This window comes from Palaemon carinicauda, chromosome 7 (genome assembly GCF_036898095.1).
Source record: "Palaemon carinicauda isolate YSFRI2023 chromosome 7, ASM3689809v2, whole genome shotgun sequence".
In the NCBI taxonomy this organism is placed as follows: domain Eukaryota; kingdom Metazoa; phylum Arthropoda; class Malacostraca; order Decapoda; family Palaemonidae; genus Palaemon; species Palaemon carinicauda.
Window position 1 is genome coordinate 41,002,707 of NC_090731.1, and position 17,969 is coordinate 41,020,675.

Below are 17,969 nucleotides of genomic sequence, written 5' to 3' on the forward strand. Positions count from 1 at the left end.
AATCCTTTAGCCGCCCTCACGCCCAGTCTGACAGACGTAAAGACGACTCGTTGCCGATTAAGAAGTCTGCTTCTAAAAGAGAACGGAGTTCTTCTTTAAAGTAAACTTCTCCCTCTCTACGCCAGGATGAGGAATGTGTGCTTTCGCCAGGCGATACTTCTTCGCGATACCAGGGCGATACGTTTTCTCGTTCTCGATACCGGGACGATACCTTATCGAACGATGCTGCTTCTCGTTCTCGATGCCAAGACGATACCACCTCCCGTTCACGTTACCAGCACGATACCTCCTCTCGTTCGCTTCGCCACGACGATACCTCCTCTCGTTCGCTTCGCCACGATGATACCTCCTCTCGTTCACGACGATACCGACCCTAGTTCTCGACGCCACGACGATACCGCCTCTCGTTCACGACGATACCGCCTCTCATTCTCGCCGCCACGACGATACCCGCCTCTCATTCTCGCCGCCACGGACGATACCGCCTCTCGCTCTCGACGACAGAACGACTCTGCCTCTCGTTCTCGGTCCCAGGCGATACTACCCTACCTCTTCGGGACGATACTGCCTCTCGTCCCAAGGATTCTTCTAGCGCGGGACTCCAGGATGCAACCCGTCTTTTGCAGGGTGATGCCTTTGATTTGCCCTTGTCGGGTTCTAAGGATCCTTCTTCTCTTTCAAAGGATATTGCAGATGTGGATCAGGACCTCGAGGATGTTTCTGATGACGATGATAATCCTGCCGACGCTGTGGGAGATTACAAAGTTCTCTCTCGCTCCCTTCTTGAACTTTTTGGAGAGGAATTCCAACCTGCTGCCCCTCAATCTCCTCAGTCCCAATTTAACAGAAAGAAGGCCAAGAAACAGTCGGCCTTCATCAAGATGAAGCTGTCTATCTCCGCAAAGAAGGCTCTCACGAAGATTGATGACTGGATGATGGAGCGGAGACAAACAGTTAAGACTTCCTTCTCGTTTCCACCAGCTCGTCTTGCTTCAAGAGCGGGTATGTGGTATGCACTGGAGAACCTTTGGGTCTGGGAGTGCCTTCCTCCTCCAAGGGTGACTTCTCTGGTTTAGTGGACTCTGCTAGAAGGTATGCTCTCAACTCAGCCAAGGTCATGTGGTCGATGTCGGAGCTGGATCATCTCGTCAAAGGTATTTTTAGAGCCTTTGAGGTTTTTAGTTTCCTAGACTGGTCGCTTGGACTCTCGCAAGGAAAACTGAACAGATGGAAGGATCTAGGGACCTTACCAGTATTATGTCCTGTATGGATAAGGCCCTCAGAGATGGGGCGAATGAGTTGGCTGCTCTGTTCTCAGCTGGGGTCCTAAAGAAGAGAGCTCTGTTTGCTCTTTTGCCTCTAGGTCTGTTACCAATGCACAAAAGTCTGAGCTTCTTTACGCCCCCCTCTCTCAACATCTTTTTCCCGAGTCCTGGTTAATGACATTACGCATTCTCTGGCCCAAAAAGCCACCCAAGACCTTTTATCTCGTTCTGCTCGTAAGCCCTTGGCAGCCCCTTCCTTCTTCTTTGAAACGGGAGGAAAGGAGATTCCAGCAGCCCTTTCGGGGCAGGACTACTTCAAGACCAGATTTTAGAGGGAGAAGGCAAGAATCAGGACCAAGATCTACCAGGGGTTCTTTCAGACCTCGCTCCAGAAAATGAAGTTCGTCTCCTCCAGACAGTAGGTGCAAGACTGTCAGGTTTTTGGCAGTCTTGGAAGAGGAGAGGGGCGGACACCTGGTCCCTCTCAGTCATCAAGGAAGGATACAAAATCCCCTTGCTGAAAAAACCTCCTCTCGCAGATGCTCCGCTGGCCTTAGTAGCCCGGTACTCAGATCCGGGAAACAGAAGGCCCTAGTAGACCTTGTCAACCAAATGCTAGACAAGGGGGCGATAGAACCGGTTCGGGATCTATCCTCCCCAGGCTTTTACAATCGCCTGTTTCTGGTCCCCAAGAACTCGGGCGGATGGAGACCCGTCCTGGATGTCAGCGCTCTCAACGTATTTGTGGAGAAGACAAAGTTCTCCATGGAGACGACTCAGTTGGTGCTGGCGTCAGTACGTCCAGGGGACTGGATGGTGTCCCTCGACTTGCAGGACGCATATTTCCATGTCCCCATCCATCCGACTTCGAGGAAGTACCTGAGATTTGTAATGGAGGGCAAGTGCTTCCAATTCAGAGCTCTTTGCTTCGGTCTCAGCACGGCTCCTCAAGTCTTCACCAGGGTAATGGCGAATGTGTCAGGTTGGCTGCATCAGGAGGGGATAAGGATATCCTTCTATCTGGACGATTGGCTGATTCGTTCACGATCGAGGGAGAAATGTCTGGAGGATTTACGGAAGACTTTTATGATGGCTCAAGATCTAGGCCTGGTCATCAACAGGGAGAAGTCTCAGATCAGACTGAATCAGACTATTCTCTATTTGGGGATAGTTCTGAATTCAGTTCTTTTTCGGGCTTCTCCCTCTCAGGAAAGACAGACCAAGTGTCTCGTAAAAGTCAGAACTTTCCTGGACAAGAAGAGATGCACAGCGAAGGAGTGGATGAGTTTGCTGGGACTCTATCCTCCCTCGAACAGTTTGTCTCTCTGGGGAGACTCCACCTAAGGCCTCTTCAGCACTTTCTTTCGAAGACGTGGAACAGAAAGATGCAGGAAGACTCCTTTTCCTTCCCCATTCCAATAGAAGTCAAGACTCTTCTGAAGTGGTGGCTGGACCCAACCTTGTTAGGGGAAGGGATCTCCTTACACAAGAAGAACCCAGACCTAGTGTTTTTTTCAGACGCATCAGAGTCAGGCTGGGGGGCAACACTAGGAAGCAAGGAGGTCTCAGGCTATTGGGAAGGAATTCAGCTGGGATGGCACATCAACAACAAGGAGCTGATGGCCATTTTTCTGGGGCTAAAGGCCTTCAAGGACTTGGTGTCTGGGAAGATTGTGGAGGTCAACTCAGACAACACCACAGCTCTTGCTTACATCAGGAAGCAAGGAGGGACTCACTCTCTGTCTCTCTTTGAGACAGCAAGAGAGCTCCTTCTTTGGGAGAAGGATAACAGGATAAACCTGCTGACGAGGTTTGTTCAGGGACAGAAGAATGTGAGGGTGGACATGCTCAGCAGGAAAGGGCAGGTCCTTCCCACAGAATGGACCCTCAACCAACAGGTCTGTCAGAGTCTCTGGAGGCTGTGGGGGAGACCCCTCATCGATCTTTTCGCCTCCAACTTATCCAAGAGGATCCCCATCTATTGCTCCCTAGTTCCGGACAGAGAGGCAATAGCAGTAGACGCCTTTTTGATGGATTGGACGGGGATGGACACTTATGCTTTTCCCCCGTTCAAGATCATCAATCTGGTAGTCAGGAATTCGCCCTCTTGATTCGGGACGGATGATCCTGATAGCTCCGTTCTGGCCGATGAGGGAATGGTTCACAGAGGTGGTGGACTTGTTGATGGACTTTCCAAGAAGCCTCCCTGCAAGTCCAAATCTGCTCAGACAACCCCACTTCGAGAGATATCATCAAAACCCCCTCTCTCTCAATCTGACTATCGAGAAGCTCGTCAGATCGAGAGGCTTTTCAGCGCAAGCTGCGAAAGCTATCGCCAGAGCGAGGAGGGTCTCTTCGCAGAGGGTCTACCAGTCCAAGTGGGAGACTTTTAGGGCTTGGTGAGCCAGATTGCGGATTTCTTGTTGTACCTCAGACAGGACGCTAAGCTAGCTGTGTCCACTATCAAAGGGTACAAAAGTAGGCCTATGCTCTCTTCCGTCTGTCGGCATAGAGGCTTGGACTTGTCTCGCGATAAGGACTTACATGACCTCTTGAAGTCTTTTGAGACGACCAAGCAGACCCAGTTAAAGCCCCCTTCTTGGAACCTTGATGTGGTTCTTAAATTTCTGTGCACCAAGAGATTTGAGCCCATCTCACAGGCTCCCCTTAGGGAGGTTACCAAGAAGACCCTCTTTCTTTTGGCCTTAGCAACAGCTAAAAGAGTTAGTGAAGTCCATGCAATTGAAAAACAGGTAGGCTTCAATCTGAATGGGGCAGTTTGTGCCTTGAGATTAGACTTTCCTCGCTAAGAACGAGAACCCTTCTAAGCCCTGGCCGAGGACCTTTGAGGTTCCTAACTTGACAACCTAGTGGGTCAAGAGCAAGAGAGGCTGCTCTGTCCAGTACGAGCCCTCAAGACCTACTTGTCTCGCACGAAAAGTGTGAGAGGCTCTTCTAGCTCCCTGTGGTGTTCTGTGAAAGATCCTCAAAAGCCCCTTTCCAAGAACGCTTTGTCCTTTTTCCTGAGGGAAGTGATAAGAGAAGCGCATCTTTTGTGTGAGGAGGAACACTTCGGACGTTTAAAAGTGCAAGCTCACGAAGTGAGGGCCATTGCGACCTCGCTTGCTTACCGCAAGAACATGTCGTTCCGTCAAATTATGGATGCGACATTCTGGAGGAGCAACTCTGTGTTCGCCTCTCATTACCTCAGAGAGGTGAGGGTGGATTATGAGAAATGTTATACCTTGGGACCATACGTAGCTACGGCTTCTGTATTAGGCAAAGGAGTTACTACCTCCCCTCAACCTTAGTTTTGTTTACTTGTACATAGGTTGGTGTATTTTTATTGGTTGTCTGAGGACTTTGACTTGTGTACAGTCACCTCAGTCTAGTTAGATAATTTTTATCTACTTTGCAAATGTTAGGTGGTTGGTTTGGTAAAGTTGCGGTTTTTTATTTTGGGCAATAGGTAGTCCTGAAGTCTAGTCAGATTGTTGGTCTCACCCCGTTGACAGACTCGATTGAGTGTTTTCAGCACTGCAGGTCACATCCTGGCTGACACTCCTAAGGGAAAGCGACTCAAGAGGCAGGAACCTTTGAAGTCAGCTACCTTAGCAGGTAAGGAATCAAGGTGTTTATTTATCCTACAACTTTTTTGGTTGTTTCCCCAACGATGTTACTGTCTATCACCCTCCTCCAAGTGTGTTAATCAGCTAAGTATATATAGTACCCGTCATAAAGAATTGCCGAATTTAAAATGGGCAAATCATTTTGACGCAAATCGGTTGACCCCGTAATTACTGGTAAAAAATCGCCTGGGACAAATTGACTAATTGGCTACTCAAGTAGAGCTTCCGTCGCTACGTGCTTGCTACCAGACTTCAGGCAGTGCTCTCTGTGGTCTTGCCAGGTGCGGTTGTGTGCTCTTGCCTGTCGCAGCAGGTCCCCTTTTACCGTCGCATTTTTCTGTGTTCAGTGTTCTGTTCGTGTTTGTAGTATGTCTACAGGGTATACCTCCATTGAAAATCGTGCTCGAGTGATACAGCTTCACGAGGAAGGATTGAAAACAGGTGTGATTAGTGCGAAAACCGGTGTAAAGCCTCGAACGATCCGGAAACATTCTGAAAAAATACCGCGAGTTTGGAAGAAAGGAGGTACCGAAGGCAGACACGAGTCCCGGTAGGCCGAAGATTATTAGCCCGAGGGGTTTAAGGGTCCTTGCTAGGGATATCGAAACCAATCCCACCCTTACAGCCCGTCAGCTTAAGGCTGAAAATCCAGACGCTGTTGCTGGTGCGTCTGTAGAACTGTTCAGGGGCGCTTACAAAAAGACCTCAATTACTCGAAAGTTAAGGCGCGAAGGAAGCCACTTATAACCGCCAAACAAAAGAGGGATCGGCTTGCTTTTGCTAAATCCCATAAAGATTGGGACCTCGAAAGGTGGAGGAAAGTCTTGTGGAGCGACGAGGCATCTTTCTTTGTGGGGGACACAAAGGGAAAGAGTGTTTGGCGCAAGCCAACATCCGATCCACTCGACCCTAAGTACCTCGCCACGAGTGTTAAGTTCCCTGCTTATGTTATGGTCTGGGGTTGTTTTGGATATGGAGGCAAGGGATCTTTAGTGTTTTTGCCTAAGAATGAGTCGGTGAATAAAGATTCTTATTATACCTTGCTAAACGAACATTTAGGAGACTCGTTTGAGAAAAGTAATACGTGTGTGTTTCAGCAAGATGGCGCCCCTGCTCATACCGCTAAGCAGAACATAAACTGGTTAAAAGATTGCGGAATTGAGTTTATTAGTGACTGGCCCGGGAATTCTTCAGACATTTCCCCCATTGAGAATTTATGGGCCATCATTAAAAGACAATTACAGGACGTAAATACGTCGTCCATTGAGAAATTGACCGCGGAGCTACAGCGCGCTTGGGACAACCTGGACCCGTCCCTCCTACAGTCATTAGCAGATTCCCTCCCCAAGAGATTAAAGGAGGTGCGAAAACGTCGTGGCATGCCCATCAAGTACTAGGGCAGGGGTTGGTGAGTATTAACCATTAATTCCAATGTATTTACTTTATTAGTTGTTTTTTCCTGAATATTTTCCCGTGCGTAAACTGTTTTTTCCCCTGAAATCTCCTACGCGGCAAATCTCTCTGACGGGCACTGTATAACTGCCAGGTAAGTTCTATTCGTAAAAATGGAGTTTTTATGATAAACAAAGTTTTATGAATACTTACCTGGCAGTTATATATACATTCGAAGGCCCACCCACCTCCCCTCAGGAGACAGGTCGGGCATAGATGAACTGAAGAACAGAAAACGGGAATGATTCCTCCTACCACCCTTTAACGGGTGTTACCACCCAACCACCACAAGGCGGCTGCCTAGTTTTAGAAAAATTCTGCCGAAATAGAGATAATTAGCTATGTATATATAACTGCCAGGTAAGTATTCATAAAACTTTGTTTCATCATAAAAACTCCATATATACATACATATATATACAGTGAACCCTCGTTTATCGCGGTAGATAGGTTCCAGACCGGCCGCGATAGGTGATAATCCGCGAAGTAGTGACACCATATTTACCTATTTATTCAACATGTATATTCAGACTTTTAAAACCTTCCCTTGTATGTAGTACTGTTAACAAACTACCCTTTAATGTACAGAACACTTAATGCATGTACTACAGTACCCTAAACTAAAATAGGCACTAATATTAAAGGCGATTTTATATCATGCGTTTCCTAAACACGCTAAAAAGCACGATAAAAAATGGCAACCAATGTTTTGTTTACGTTTATCTCTGATCATAATGAAGAAACAAATTGGAGGTAGAGCTTTGCTTATTACCCAGACATATTTCCCATACTTTTCCCTTAGAACTACATCACATCTTCCAACTTTAGATATATATATATATATATATATATAATATATAATATATATATATTTATATATACATATATACATAAATACATGCATACATATATATATATATATATATATTACTGTATATATATGGGTTATGGAAAAAATCCGCGAAGTGGTGAATCCGCGATGGTCGAACCGCGAAGTAGCGAGGGTTCACTATATATATATATATATATATATGCATGTGTATATATATTATATTGCAATGGGTTCCATTGTTAGCACCCTCACTCAGAGAGTGCTAAACCAGGTAGCCTCGTACAGGGTCTCATTCGTTATGGGCTACCTCAACAGCAACAATATATCATCCCGGTGACAAGGTCCCCAATTCAAGGGGATGATGGAAGGTAACGTTCAGATTCGTCCCTGAGTTTGTTGCTAAGACTCAGTATCCAGGAGTGCCGGACCCTCGGTTCGACTCTTTCCGGATTTCGAGTCTCCGTTCTGTAACAGATGACCCAGACCATCTCCTACTGTGCCCAGTAAGGAGTCTGAGGCTCTATCTTAAGAGAACAGCTGCAATTCGTCCTCGGGTGCAAGCATTGTTCGTGAGCACAGGAAGGACGAAGAAGAGGGTCACTAAGAATACAATCTCAGCGTGGATTCGCAGGGTTATCCATCATTCCCTGAATCCTGACCCTCCTCTGTCACATCGCCCTAGAGAACATGATGTCAGGGGCATTGCTATGTCCCTGGCATTTAAGAGGAACTACTCAGTGACGCAGGTTCTACAAGCAGGGGTTTGGAAGCGTCAAACGACCTTCACAGCCCACTACCTGCAAGACGTGACCCACGGGAGGCTCGATACGTTCTCTATCGGCCCTTTGATGGCTACACAACAGCTGGTTTAAACCTCAGGCTCCTTAATGGACAAGTAGCAGAAGGTTGAGGGCATTGTTACCCGGTTTTAGTCTGCATGAATGAAAAGGTATGCCTGGCCCTTATTCTTTTCTTCATTCTCCCCTCTCTTGGGGAAAGCAGCATCCTGGGTTCTCTGCACAGCTGACCTCAAACCACTGCAGGTAAACCATGTTTCCTTGTGTTCCTAGTATTAAGATAATACTGTCACGTCCCCATACCCTTACGAGGTGGTATTGGGAACGTCCTAATCTAGAATTCCATCTAAAGGACTCCAGGTCAACTTCCTCGGACGAGTCACACTTCATTCCTTCACACACAAGCTTACGTATGCCGCGGTCCTTGCAGAGCAAGGCACTTGAGAGGGGCAGGGACTCCTTATCTTGAGTACTAACACACTCGGATACTGAGTCCCTGGGCAAAAGCCAAAAGCCAGTAACGGCTGGGACTTACCCTACTTAAGGGTTAAGTCACCCTAATTAAATAGCGTGGTTTGTATTTCGGTTACGAAACAAATGACAAATTCGTAGATAATTTGTATTTTTCCTAACCATACAAACCTTAGCTATTTAATCAAACTTGCCCGCCAGCCCTGTCCCCCGGGAAGTCCTACCTCTAAGCAAAGTGAGCTAGTAACTGGTGTGTAAGGGGGGGAGGGATAGCTAGCTAGCTACCCCTCCCCTACCCCCTCGCTAACTAACGAGGGGGTAGTAAACCCTCGTTAAAATTCTAATGGCTCGTCATTTCAGCTACGCCGAAAGTAATACCCTAATTAAATAGCTAAGGTTTGTATGGTCAGGAAAAATACAAATTATCTACGAATTTGTCATATTCAATCGTATCTAAACTGTTATCCTCTAGATTTGCATCAATGAAAATAAGTATGCCACTGATGTTGATATAATTTATTAGTACATTTTCTATTAGATACTAAAACTGATATCTGCTTTCTCTGAGTACTGTTTGTGGTGAAGTCCCTCCCTAATGTTAGTTAAGTGTGTCTTTTATTTTTATATGTAACCAGAATCAGGGCTTGTACTGCATGGTAATCTCCCTGAAACTTCTGAGAGTAGAGGCCACAAATCTGGAGGTAGTAGGTTGGCCAGGGCACCAGCCACCAGAAGAGATACTACCTGTAGAGAGTTAGGGCATCTTATGACTGGCTAGACAGTACTACTTGGGATCCTTTTCTCTGGTTACAGTTCATTTTCCCTTTGCCTACACACACACACACTGAATATTCTGGCCTATTCTTTACAAATGCTCCTTCGTCATCATACACCAGACAACAGATTACCAAACAATTCTTCTTTTCTTAAGGGGTTAACTACTGCACTGTAATTGCTCAGTGGCCACTTTCCTCTTAGTAAGGGGAGAAGAGAGACTTTAGCTATAGTAAGTAGCTCCTCTAGGAGAAGGACACTCCAAAATCAAACCATTGGTCCCTAGTTTTTGGTAGTGCCATAGCCTCTGTACCATGGTCTTTCACTGTCTTGGGTTAAAGTTCTCTTGTTTGAGGGTACACTCAAGCACTCTATTCTACTGTATATAATTTCTCTTCCTCTTGTTTTGTTAATGTTTTTATAGTTTATAAAGGAGATATATGTTTTAATGTTACTCTTCTTAAAATATTTTCTTTCCTTTCCTCACTGGGCTATTTTCCCTTTTGGAGCCCTTGGTCTTATAGAATCCTGCTTTTCCAACTAAGGTTGAAGCTTAGCAGGTAATTATAAAAATAACCACTCTGCTTGACTTGACTCATGAAAAGTGTTTATTACTGATCCAACCATTGTTATTAGGTGGAAATTGTAGAAATCTAGATATAATCAATTCTTCTGCCTAGCACCCACTCCCCATGCTAGAAAAAATAAAGGATTGGATAGCAAAACATGTCCATCTTTTTTTATTAGCTATTCGAAGTAGGTTTCCCCCATCACTTCCTTATTTTATGACAAACTAATGGCTGAAGAAACCACTGATTTAGATGAAGCTAATGTTTCCTGCTAACCTGGTTAGCCAGACGTTAAATTTTTCTAATAGAACTGAGGAATTAAGTAATTACCCCTCATCTCTGTTAATTGCAGCAATTATTGGTAAAAGAATAAAGTATGCCTTGTTTCTTGATGTTGGCGAAGTCTATTATATTTTCTATGAATACATTATTAAGAATTTTTCTATCATTAGATTTTCTTTTAACCAAAGTATTGTAGACACCTTACAAACTTTAGACATTTTTTATGTAAAATTAACTCTTGGTACTGGTTCCCGAATTCTCCTCGTTAGATCTTCACAAATTAGTGGTATGACACATTGTTAAATCATTTATTTAATAAAAGAACAATTACAAAATCTATATATATATAAGTAAATCCTTGAAAGTATGTAATTGATCAGTGCTGAATCTTTCCAAGAGAAGTATAGTGCAATATGGCACTTTGTCAATCAAGTTACATAGACTAATCCTGAACTCTCAATTCAGAAACAGAAATCAAGGATCAGTACTATCAGAGCTTTATTGGGGAATCCAAGAGGACATGTGATGAATTGAAAGTACTGTACAATTAGCTAAACAAGTACTTTATCAGAAGTTTGAACTACATAATCCAAAACTATTATAAAAGGACAAAGGGAGAGAGAAAAAATCAAGAACGTATTCTGAAGGATTTGATTCTCATTAGTGCTTAGCCTGAATAACAGTAGGATAAACCTACCCTGAAACTTTTTTGTTACACAAAAATATATCAGAAAAAGGTTGTGTGATTCAGTGGAGTATGTTTGGCTCTTAAAAATATGTGGACTACACAGAACATGAAAGGAATATGCTATTGGTGAACAAGCAGCAGAAGAGAAATCAGAAATAAGAAAATTGCACAAAATTAGAGAATTGTTCAATAAATAAAGGAAATTGCACTTTGATCCAAGCAAGTGCAGCCTGACATCCATATTCTCACTCCATACTTGAACGCTAACCTTTACCTACTGATCTCTGCGGTGCGAGAAAAAAGCAAAGGAGTTGTAGCCTGATGTGAATTATCCCATGAAAAATAACTCTCATCTTTCTAATATTTTCCATGTCTATCATGCATCCAATTAGCCACCAATTTCATGTAGTTAATACTTGTTTGTTCCAACACAGAGTACTTACCTCGAACTACTTTCTTAGGAGTATCTGGGATCTCCTCCCAACCGACCAGAATTTTGTGTAGTTTACCCTACTCCCGTTTTCTATGCGGGGTAACCTCTGGCGGAGTGATACGCGCCATGAGGCGACCTGGGGTCAGAGAGCATGCTTGCTCAGATCTCGAGCTCCAGTAAGTTTTCTGGTCGCGTCGCGATAACATCTTGACGCGCTCTCCTTACCCAGTGCGACCCTTTGTGTCTCACGCGGTCCCCACGTGGTCCCATTGTGTTCATTCCATACCCTTTCCTACCCTTTCCCTCTGTGTTCCTGTGTCTCGCGGTGTCTTACTAGTGCGTAATGGAGCATCCCCGTCGTTGTCCTGGGCCTATGGCCGGAAAATCGTGTGGCGCTTTCCTTTCGAAGCCTGAAGTCGACCCGCACTCCTTGTGTTCGTCGTGTAGGGGCAGCATATGTTTGCCTACAGCCACGAGTCCGGAGTGCGAGTCCTGGAATGAGGTGCAGTGGTTGCGCTATGGCACCAAGAAGAAGAAGGCGTCCAAGAGGTCGCCTAGGAAGCCAAGCATCTCCTCACCGCTCGCTTCTCCCGATGCCTCGTCGGATAGAGCTTCTCAGCCGCCTTCCCCTACCCAGAGTAGGGGACGACGTAAGTCAGTTGCGGGGAAGAGGCCCATTGCTCTTCCCCAGGAGTCTTAGGTAACTGCTAGTGGGGATGTTTCGTCGGTTCAGGCAAGTGGGGGGCCTGAGGGAGGGAGGGGAGTGTGTTCGGAGGACAGAGTCCTGGTGCCAGCAGGGCCCGTCTCTTCCGACGATCCTATGTGGGGAAAGGCTGCTGCAGCCTCTTCATGGGCCTGTATTTCAGGTACGTCTGCAGCCGGGGGAGACGCTGAGAAGGAGGACTCACCGTCGTCGGATCCCCTCGCATGGGCGCCGCCAAGGACGCCCTTCAGGTCGCCCATGAGACTGGAGGAAGAGCTCGAGGCGTGGTTCCCCAGCAAGAAGTTGCCTCGCTCTCCTCCAGCGCCTTCAGCAACGCTCCCTCCCGTCTTCCTGGAGCCTTCGTCACCTACAGACTGACACGAGGAACCACCAGCAACGTGGGACGACTCGGACCCTTCAGTGCGGTCCTACAGAACTTCGGGCTCCTCTTTCGAGTCGTACTCTTTCTCCTCGGAGGATGGAGCTCCAAAGGACCAGCAGAGGAGACGAGAGAGGTCAAGCAGGAGGTCCCGTTCCCGTTCCAGGTCTCGCCACGCCAGGAGGCACGCTAGATCCCCCAGAAGGGAGCACAGAAGAAGCCGTTCCCCTATGGAGGAATGGGTACGTGTCGCCATCCCACGCAGCCACCTCCTGGGCGCGTTCCCCTGCCCCGAAGTACGTCACCTACAGCAGGTCCGAGCGTCGGAGGGAATCATCACTTCAGGCTCCGGTAGACAGGCATAAGTCCGCGAAGGTTCTGACTCCATCCGCCCAGCGGAGAGAGTCGCCCCTTCGACCTGGCAGCCGTGTCCCAGCCTCCAAGACTTCGACAAGCCGGCCAGAACGTGAAAGATAACCAGCAGCCACGAGGAAGCCCGCAGCAGCTTGGTCCTCCGTGGGGAGAGACAAGTCCAGGACAGAGGCCTCCGTCCCAGCTGCGATGCCCGTCCTCCATCCAGAGCCGCCGAAGTCATACCACGACAAAAGGATGCTTCCACCCCAAGCGGGGTCCCCCCGTCGTGGGTGCGTCTTCTCAAGCAGAAGACCTTCCAACGGAAGGCCTAGGAGATGGCACGGAAGGCTCAGCGGAAGAGGCCTCCGCGTACAGGAAAGTACTAGCCCTCATCAGACGCCACCACAGGCTAAACGAACTGAAGCCCACAACGGATGAGGACGGGCTCTCGGGCCTCAGCAGGTTGGTAGATACACCCGTGCAGCAGAGGCCCTCACTGGCTCTTCCCCTGGCTAGAGACGTTAGGCTGGGAATGGAGCATATCAACAGGATAGTGACCAGCCATGCGGACGCCCCCAAGAGTCAGAGCGCCTCCAAACTCCTCCAGGGTCTCAAGACCCAGAAGCGGTGTTACCTCCCTGAAGGGCGCCATGCGGGTCCCTGTACGGTAGAACCTGCGATCCCCATCCTGAGTCAGGGGGCCTCAGAAGAGAGAGCGTCCGCCGCCCCAGTTTCCTTCTCCCCGTCGGAGACCTCCATGATGGAGGATTTGGCCCTGGACCTAGTTTACGTCTCGTCGTGGCTAGATTGGTGGGCCTGCACCCTGGTGGGCTTCCCAGCGGACCCCCCACCTCTGATCCCAGATCAACAGGTGGAGTGGTTGGCACCCAAGGACCCCTTGAGAGTAGCAGCACTGCAAGGAGAAGTCTCAGCAATGCTGGCGAAAGGGGCAGTAGAACCAGTCAAGAACCCGGGTCCAGGGTTCTACAGCAGGCTCTTCCTGGTGGAGAAAGCGACAGGGGTCTGGAGACCGGTCATAGACCTCTCAGCCCTCAACAAATTCGTGTGCAAGACCGACTTCAAGATGGACACTCCGAAGTCGGTCCTAGCGGCCTTGAGGGAGGAGGACTTCATGATGTCCATAGACCTCAAAGACACTTGCTTCCAGGTGCCTGTCCATCCCTCCAGCAGGAAGTACCTAAGGGTAAAATGGGGTACCCAAACGTTGCAGTTCAAGACGCTCTGCTTCGGACTGTCGACAGCCCCTCGGATCTTCACGAGAGTCTTCGCAACAGTCTCAGCCTGGGCATACGAACAGGGCATCCGCCTGATTCGGTACCTAGACGACTGGTTGTTGCTTTCAGCCTCAGAGGAAGTACTGAGGGAGCAAGGCGCGAAGCTCCTGCAGTTCTGCAACGTCTTGGGTATCATCATCAACCTGGAGAAGTCCCAGCTGATACCCTCCACCAGGATGACCTACCTAGGGATGGTCCTAGACTCCCGGTTGGCGAGAGCCTTCCCCTCCGCGGAGAGACTGGACAACCTAGAACAGATACTCCGGCCCTTCCTGTCAGGCCAGCCCAGGAGAGCCAAGGACTGGCAAAGACTGATAGGCCACCTCATGTTGTTGGAGAAGTTAGTCCCCCAGGGGAGGCTCAAACTCAGGGGAGTGCAGTGGAACCTAAAGGAACTCTGGAACCAGGGGGACTCCCCGTCTCCTCAGTGTCCCCAGAGACGAAGGAGGTCCTGGAGTGGTGGCACGTCAGATCGAACACCCTCAAGGGAATGCCCTTCGCAACCCTCCGGAGATGCTCCTGTTCACAGACGCATCCAAGGAGGGTTGGGGTGCCCATCTTCTCGACAAAACAGCAAAAGGAAAATGGGAAGTCGAGGAGACAAACCTGCACATAAACGTGCTAGAGATAATAGCTGTACAAAGGGCGTGCCTAGAGTTCGTCCATCTACTCCGGGGAAACACTGTGGCTCTGATGTGCGACAACGCCACGGTGGTGGCCTACGTGAAAAAACAAGGAGGATTGAAGTCAAAGGAACTGTGCAGTCTCACAATGGAGTTCCTAGAATGGACCGAAGTGGAGCAAATCAAAATCTCAGCCAGGTTCATTCCGGGGAAGAGGAACGTCCTAGCCGACGGCCTCAGCAGGATGGGTCAAGTAGTAGGATCCGAGTGGTCCCTACACCCAGAAGTGGCCAAGACCCTCATCCTGAAGTTGGGTTCACCGGTGATAGACCTCTTCGCCACGAGACTGAACGCACAGCTCCCCGTGTTTTGTTCTCCTGTGCCAGACCCAGCAGCAGCGTTCGAGGACGCCTTCCAATACCCTTGGGACAACCTCGATGTTTATGCCTTCCCTCCCTTCGGGATGCTCAGACAGGTCCTCAACAGGGTGAGACGGGCGGACAACCTGTAGATGACTTTGGTAGCGCCGGAGAAAGAGTGGTTCGCGGATCTAAAGGACCTGGGACGCCTTCCACCTTGGCCACTTCTGGACAGACCAGACCTTCTCCGGCAGCCTCACTTCCAAAGGTTCCACGAAAACCCTCGGTCCCTCCGCCTTTACGCGTGGGGGTTATCGAGCGTCTTCTGAGAAAGGAAGGATATTCGTCGAGGACGGCATCAAGGATGTCAGGGTACCTGAGACAGTCGTCAGTCGAGGTGTACCAGGCGAAGTGGGCTACCTTTACTAAGTGGTGCTCCTCGAAGAACATCAGGCCGTTAGGGGCCTCCATTCACGAGATAGCGGACTTCCTGGTTTATCTCGGGGACGAAGTAGGCACGTCCATCCCAGCCATTAAAGGAGTCCAGGCGGCGCTGAGCCAAGTCTTCCTCCTGAAGGGCATCGACTTAGGTGCCTTCAGACATATCTCGATACTCATCAAGAGCTTCGAGCAGTCGTGTCCCCCCCAGGCCACTAGCTAGGGTACTGAAGATGGTTTCGGAACCCCCCTTCGAGCCTCTCAAAGACATCTTAGACAAGGAGCTCACCCTCAAGACAGTCTTTCTGTTAGCTTTGGCATCGGCAAAAAGAGTTGGTGAGATTCATGGGCTGTCTAACGAGATCTCACACTCGAAGGGCTGGCGAGAAGCTACCTTCAGATTCTTACCCTCCTTCGTAGCCAAGACTCGGAATCCAGCTGTTTGGGACCCCAAGTTTGAAGGGTTCTCAGTGCTGGCTATCCCGCATTCGGACAACCCGAGGGATTTACTTCTGTGTCCAGTCAGAGCAGTTTGGAAGTACCTAGAGAGGACGGCCAAACTTCGCCCCGAAACCAAGAGTCTGTTTGTCTCTTCGGGACTGGTGAAGAAGCCGGTCTCCAAAAATACGATCTCCTTCTGGCTACGACAGGTGATCATGAGAGCCTACAGTAGTGCAGGGGTCCCTCTTCCAAGAAAGCCTAGACCCCACGATATTAGAGGACTGAGTACTTCGTTAGCTTTTGAAAGAAACATGGGAGTGGGCCAAATCCTGAGGGCAGGTACATGGTCTAGGCAGTCGACCTTTGCGGCTCACTACTTAAAGGATTGTTCGAGGAGGTCCTTGGACGGGTTCTCTCTCGGTCCCGTCATTTCCGCACTCCAGAAGATTTAAAGGTGTAGCCCCGGGGAAGCCGCGGGCTGTTAGTCCAAAAGACAGGTTCCTTCCTTACCTCTTTTTTCTCATATCACTTTCCCCTTCATGACCCTTAAAATCCTTTAACTGCCATGGGATACACTGTCAGTAGAAGAATACATCTCCAAGGATTTTTTGCAGATGTGAGTTACTTAGACACTAGAGAGTTTTTTGCGTAGTTTTCCCTATTTTCTCGTGTTTCCTTTGGGGTCAGCAGAACCTAGCCTCCTATCTAGGTTCCCTTTCTCTCCTCATCACGTCTAGGCCCGGAAGGCCACTCCAACCTCCTAAAGTATAAATCTCCTAAGAAAGTAGTTCGAGGTAAGTACTCCGTGTTGGAACAAATACAAACTTTAAGTAATTTGTATTTTTCCTAACAGTACTTACCTTGAACTACTTTTGGGTTATAGCCCGCCCATCCTGCCCCGAGTGCCTTACAGGACTTCGTAGAAACCTATCTACCAAAGACTTACTGGAGCTCGAGACCTGAGCAAGCCTGCTCTCTGACCCCGGGTCGCCTCATGGTGCGTATTACTCCGCCAGAGGTTACCCCGCATAGAAAACGGGAGTAGGGTAAACTACACAAAATTCTGTTCGGTTGGGAGGAGATCCCAGATACTCCTAAGAAAGTAGTTTGAGGTTACTGTTAGGAAAAATACAAATTACTTAAAATTTGTGATTTATCTGAACAATTGGAGCCTTTCGAACATTTAACCTCTGCACTCGCTAACCATACATGTCTTTTAATAGCAATGTGTTAATTGAGCATTTAGTTAAGAAAACTTGCATTTTTACTCTCTTGTTTTATGAATTTAAGAACTTTTCAAATGATTTATGTGCAAGTACACATCCATGTTCATATAAACAGAGAATGGTTCTCTTATCAAGTCTGAGAAGTGTATAGTGATTGAATATATATCCATTTACTGCTCTTATTTTTTCTATTTCTTTCGCAGTCTAATTATAGATTTTTACTTTTTCCCAGATTCTTCAAGTCATGAATCAAGACATATTGAACTATGATATTTCATTTGAAATTGTAGGAATTTTTGTACATGTAAAATAGGGTTGTGTATTTTAAATCATTAAATTATTTAAACTTTAATGTAGTATAGTTGACTATGAACTGACTTGTTGCTGAATGAATTGTGTTCATATTCATGGCTGATTATATGTTAATTCCAGTGTTTGAGTTGATGTGTGTACAGTAGCAATACATAAATTATTCATAACATTCCTTTAGTATTTTGGTTGAATACATGTGCAGAAGTTGAATTTTAAAAATCCATTGTCAAAGATTTTATTAAAAAAAATATAAAAGTTTCAAACACCATGCTTTCATTATCCCAATAAACTGTAGGAAGCACAGCTGTTCTCATATTGAAAACAGTTAGCTTCCAATTTTTTGGCCTTTGAATTGTCCTTATTAGATTTATGATTTTTCAGCTTACAAATATATAGCATACATGAAATACAGTAGGATACTGCACCCTAAACAAGTGGGCATGTATATGAACTTAAGGCGAGTATAGAAATAACAAATTCTATTGTCAGAATTCCATTTATTTCTATGAACCTCCCCCATTGTTCATATGACTGACTCCCACACTGTGATGTAGGTACAGAAAAGAGACAGGTCATTTATAGTTTTGAAATGAAAATAATCAACATTAAAGACTCATGTTCAGTCTACATTATTGGTAACAAACTAT

The 17,969-nt window shown here is 47.2% G+C and overlaps 1 protein-coding gene across 2 annotated transcripts in view; it reads left to right on the top strand.

Annotated features, from left to right (window-relative positions):
- Nucleotides 1-17,575, top strand: part of Uggt (UDP-glucose-glycoprotein glucosyltransferase) — a 255,375-nt gene extending 237,800 nt beyond the window's left edge. For both annotated transcript variants that reach the window (XM_068376676.1, XM_068376677.1), the window contains one exon: nucleotides 17,243-17,575. In XM_068376676.1, coding sequence (XP_068232777.1) covers nucleotides 17,243-17,280 — 38 coding nt within the window. In that variant the 3' untranslated portion in view covers nucleotides 17,281-17,575. The remainder of the gene's footprint in view (nucleotides 1-17,242) is intronic.
- Nucleotides 17,576-17,969: the final 394 nt, after the last annotated feature.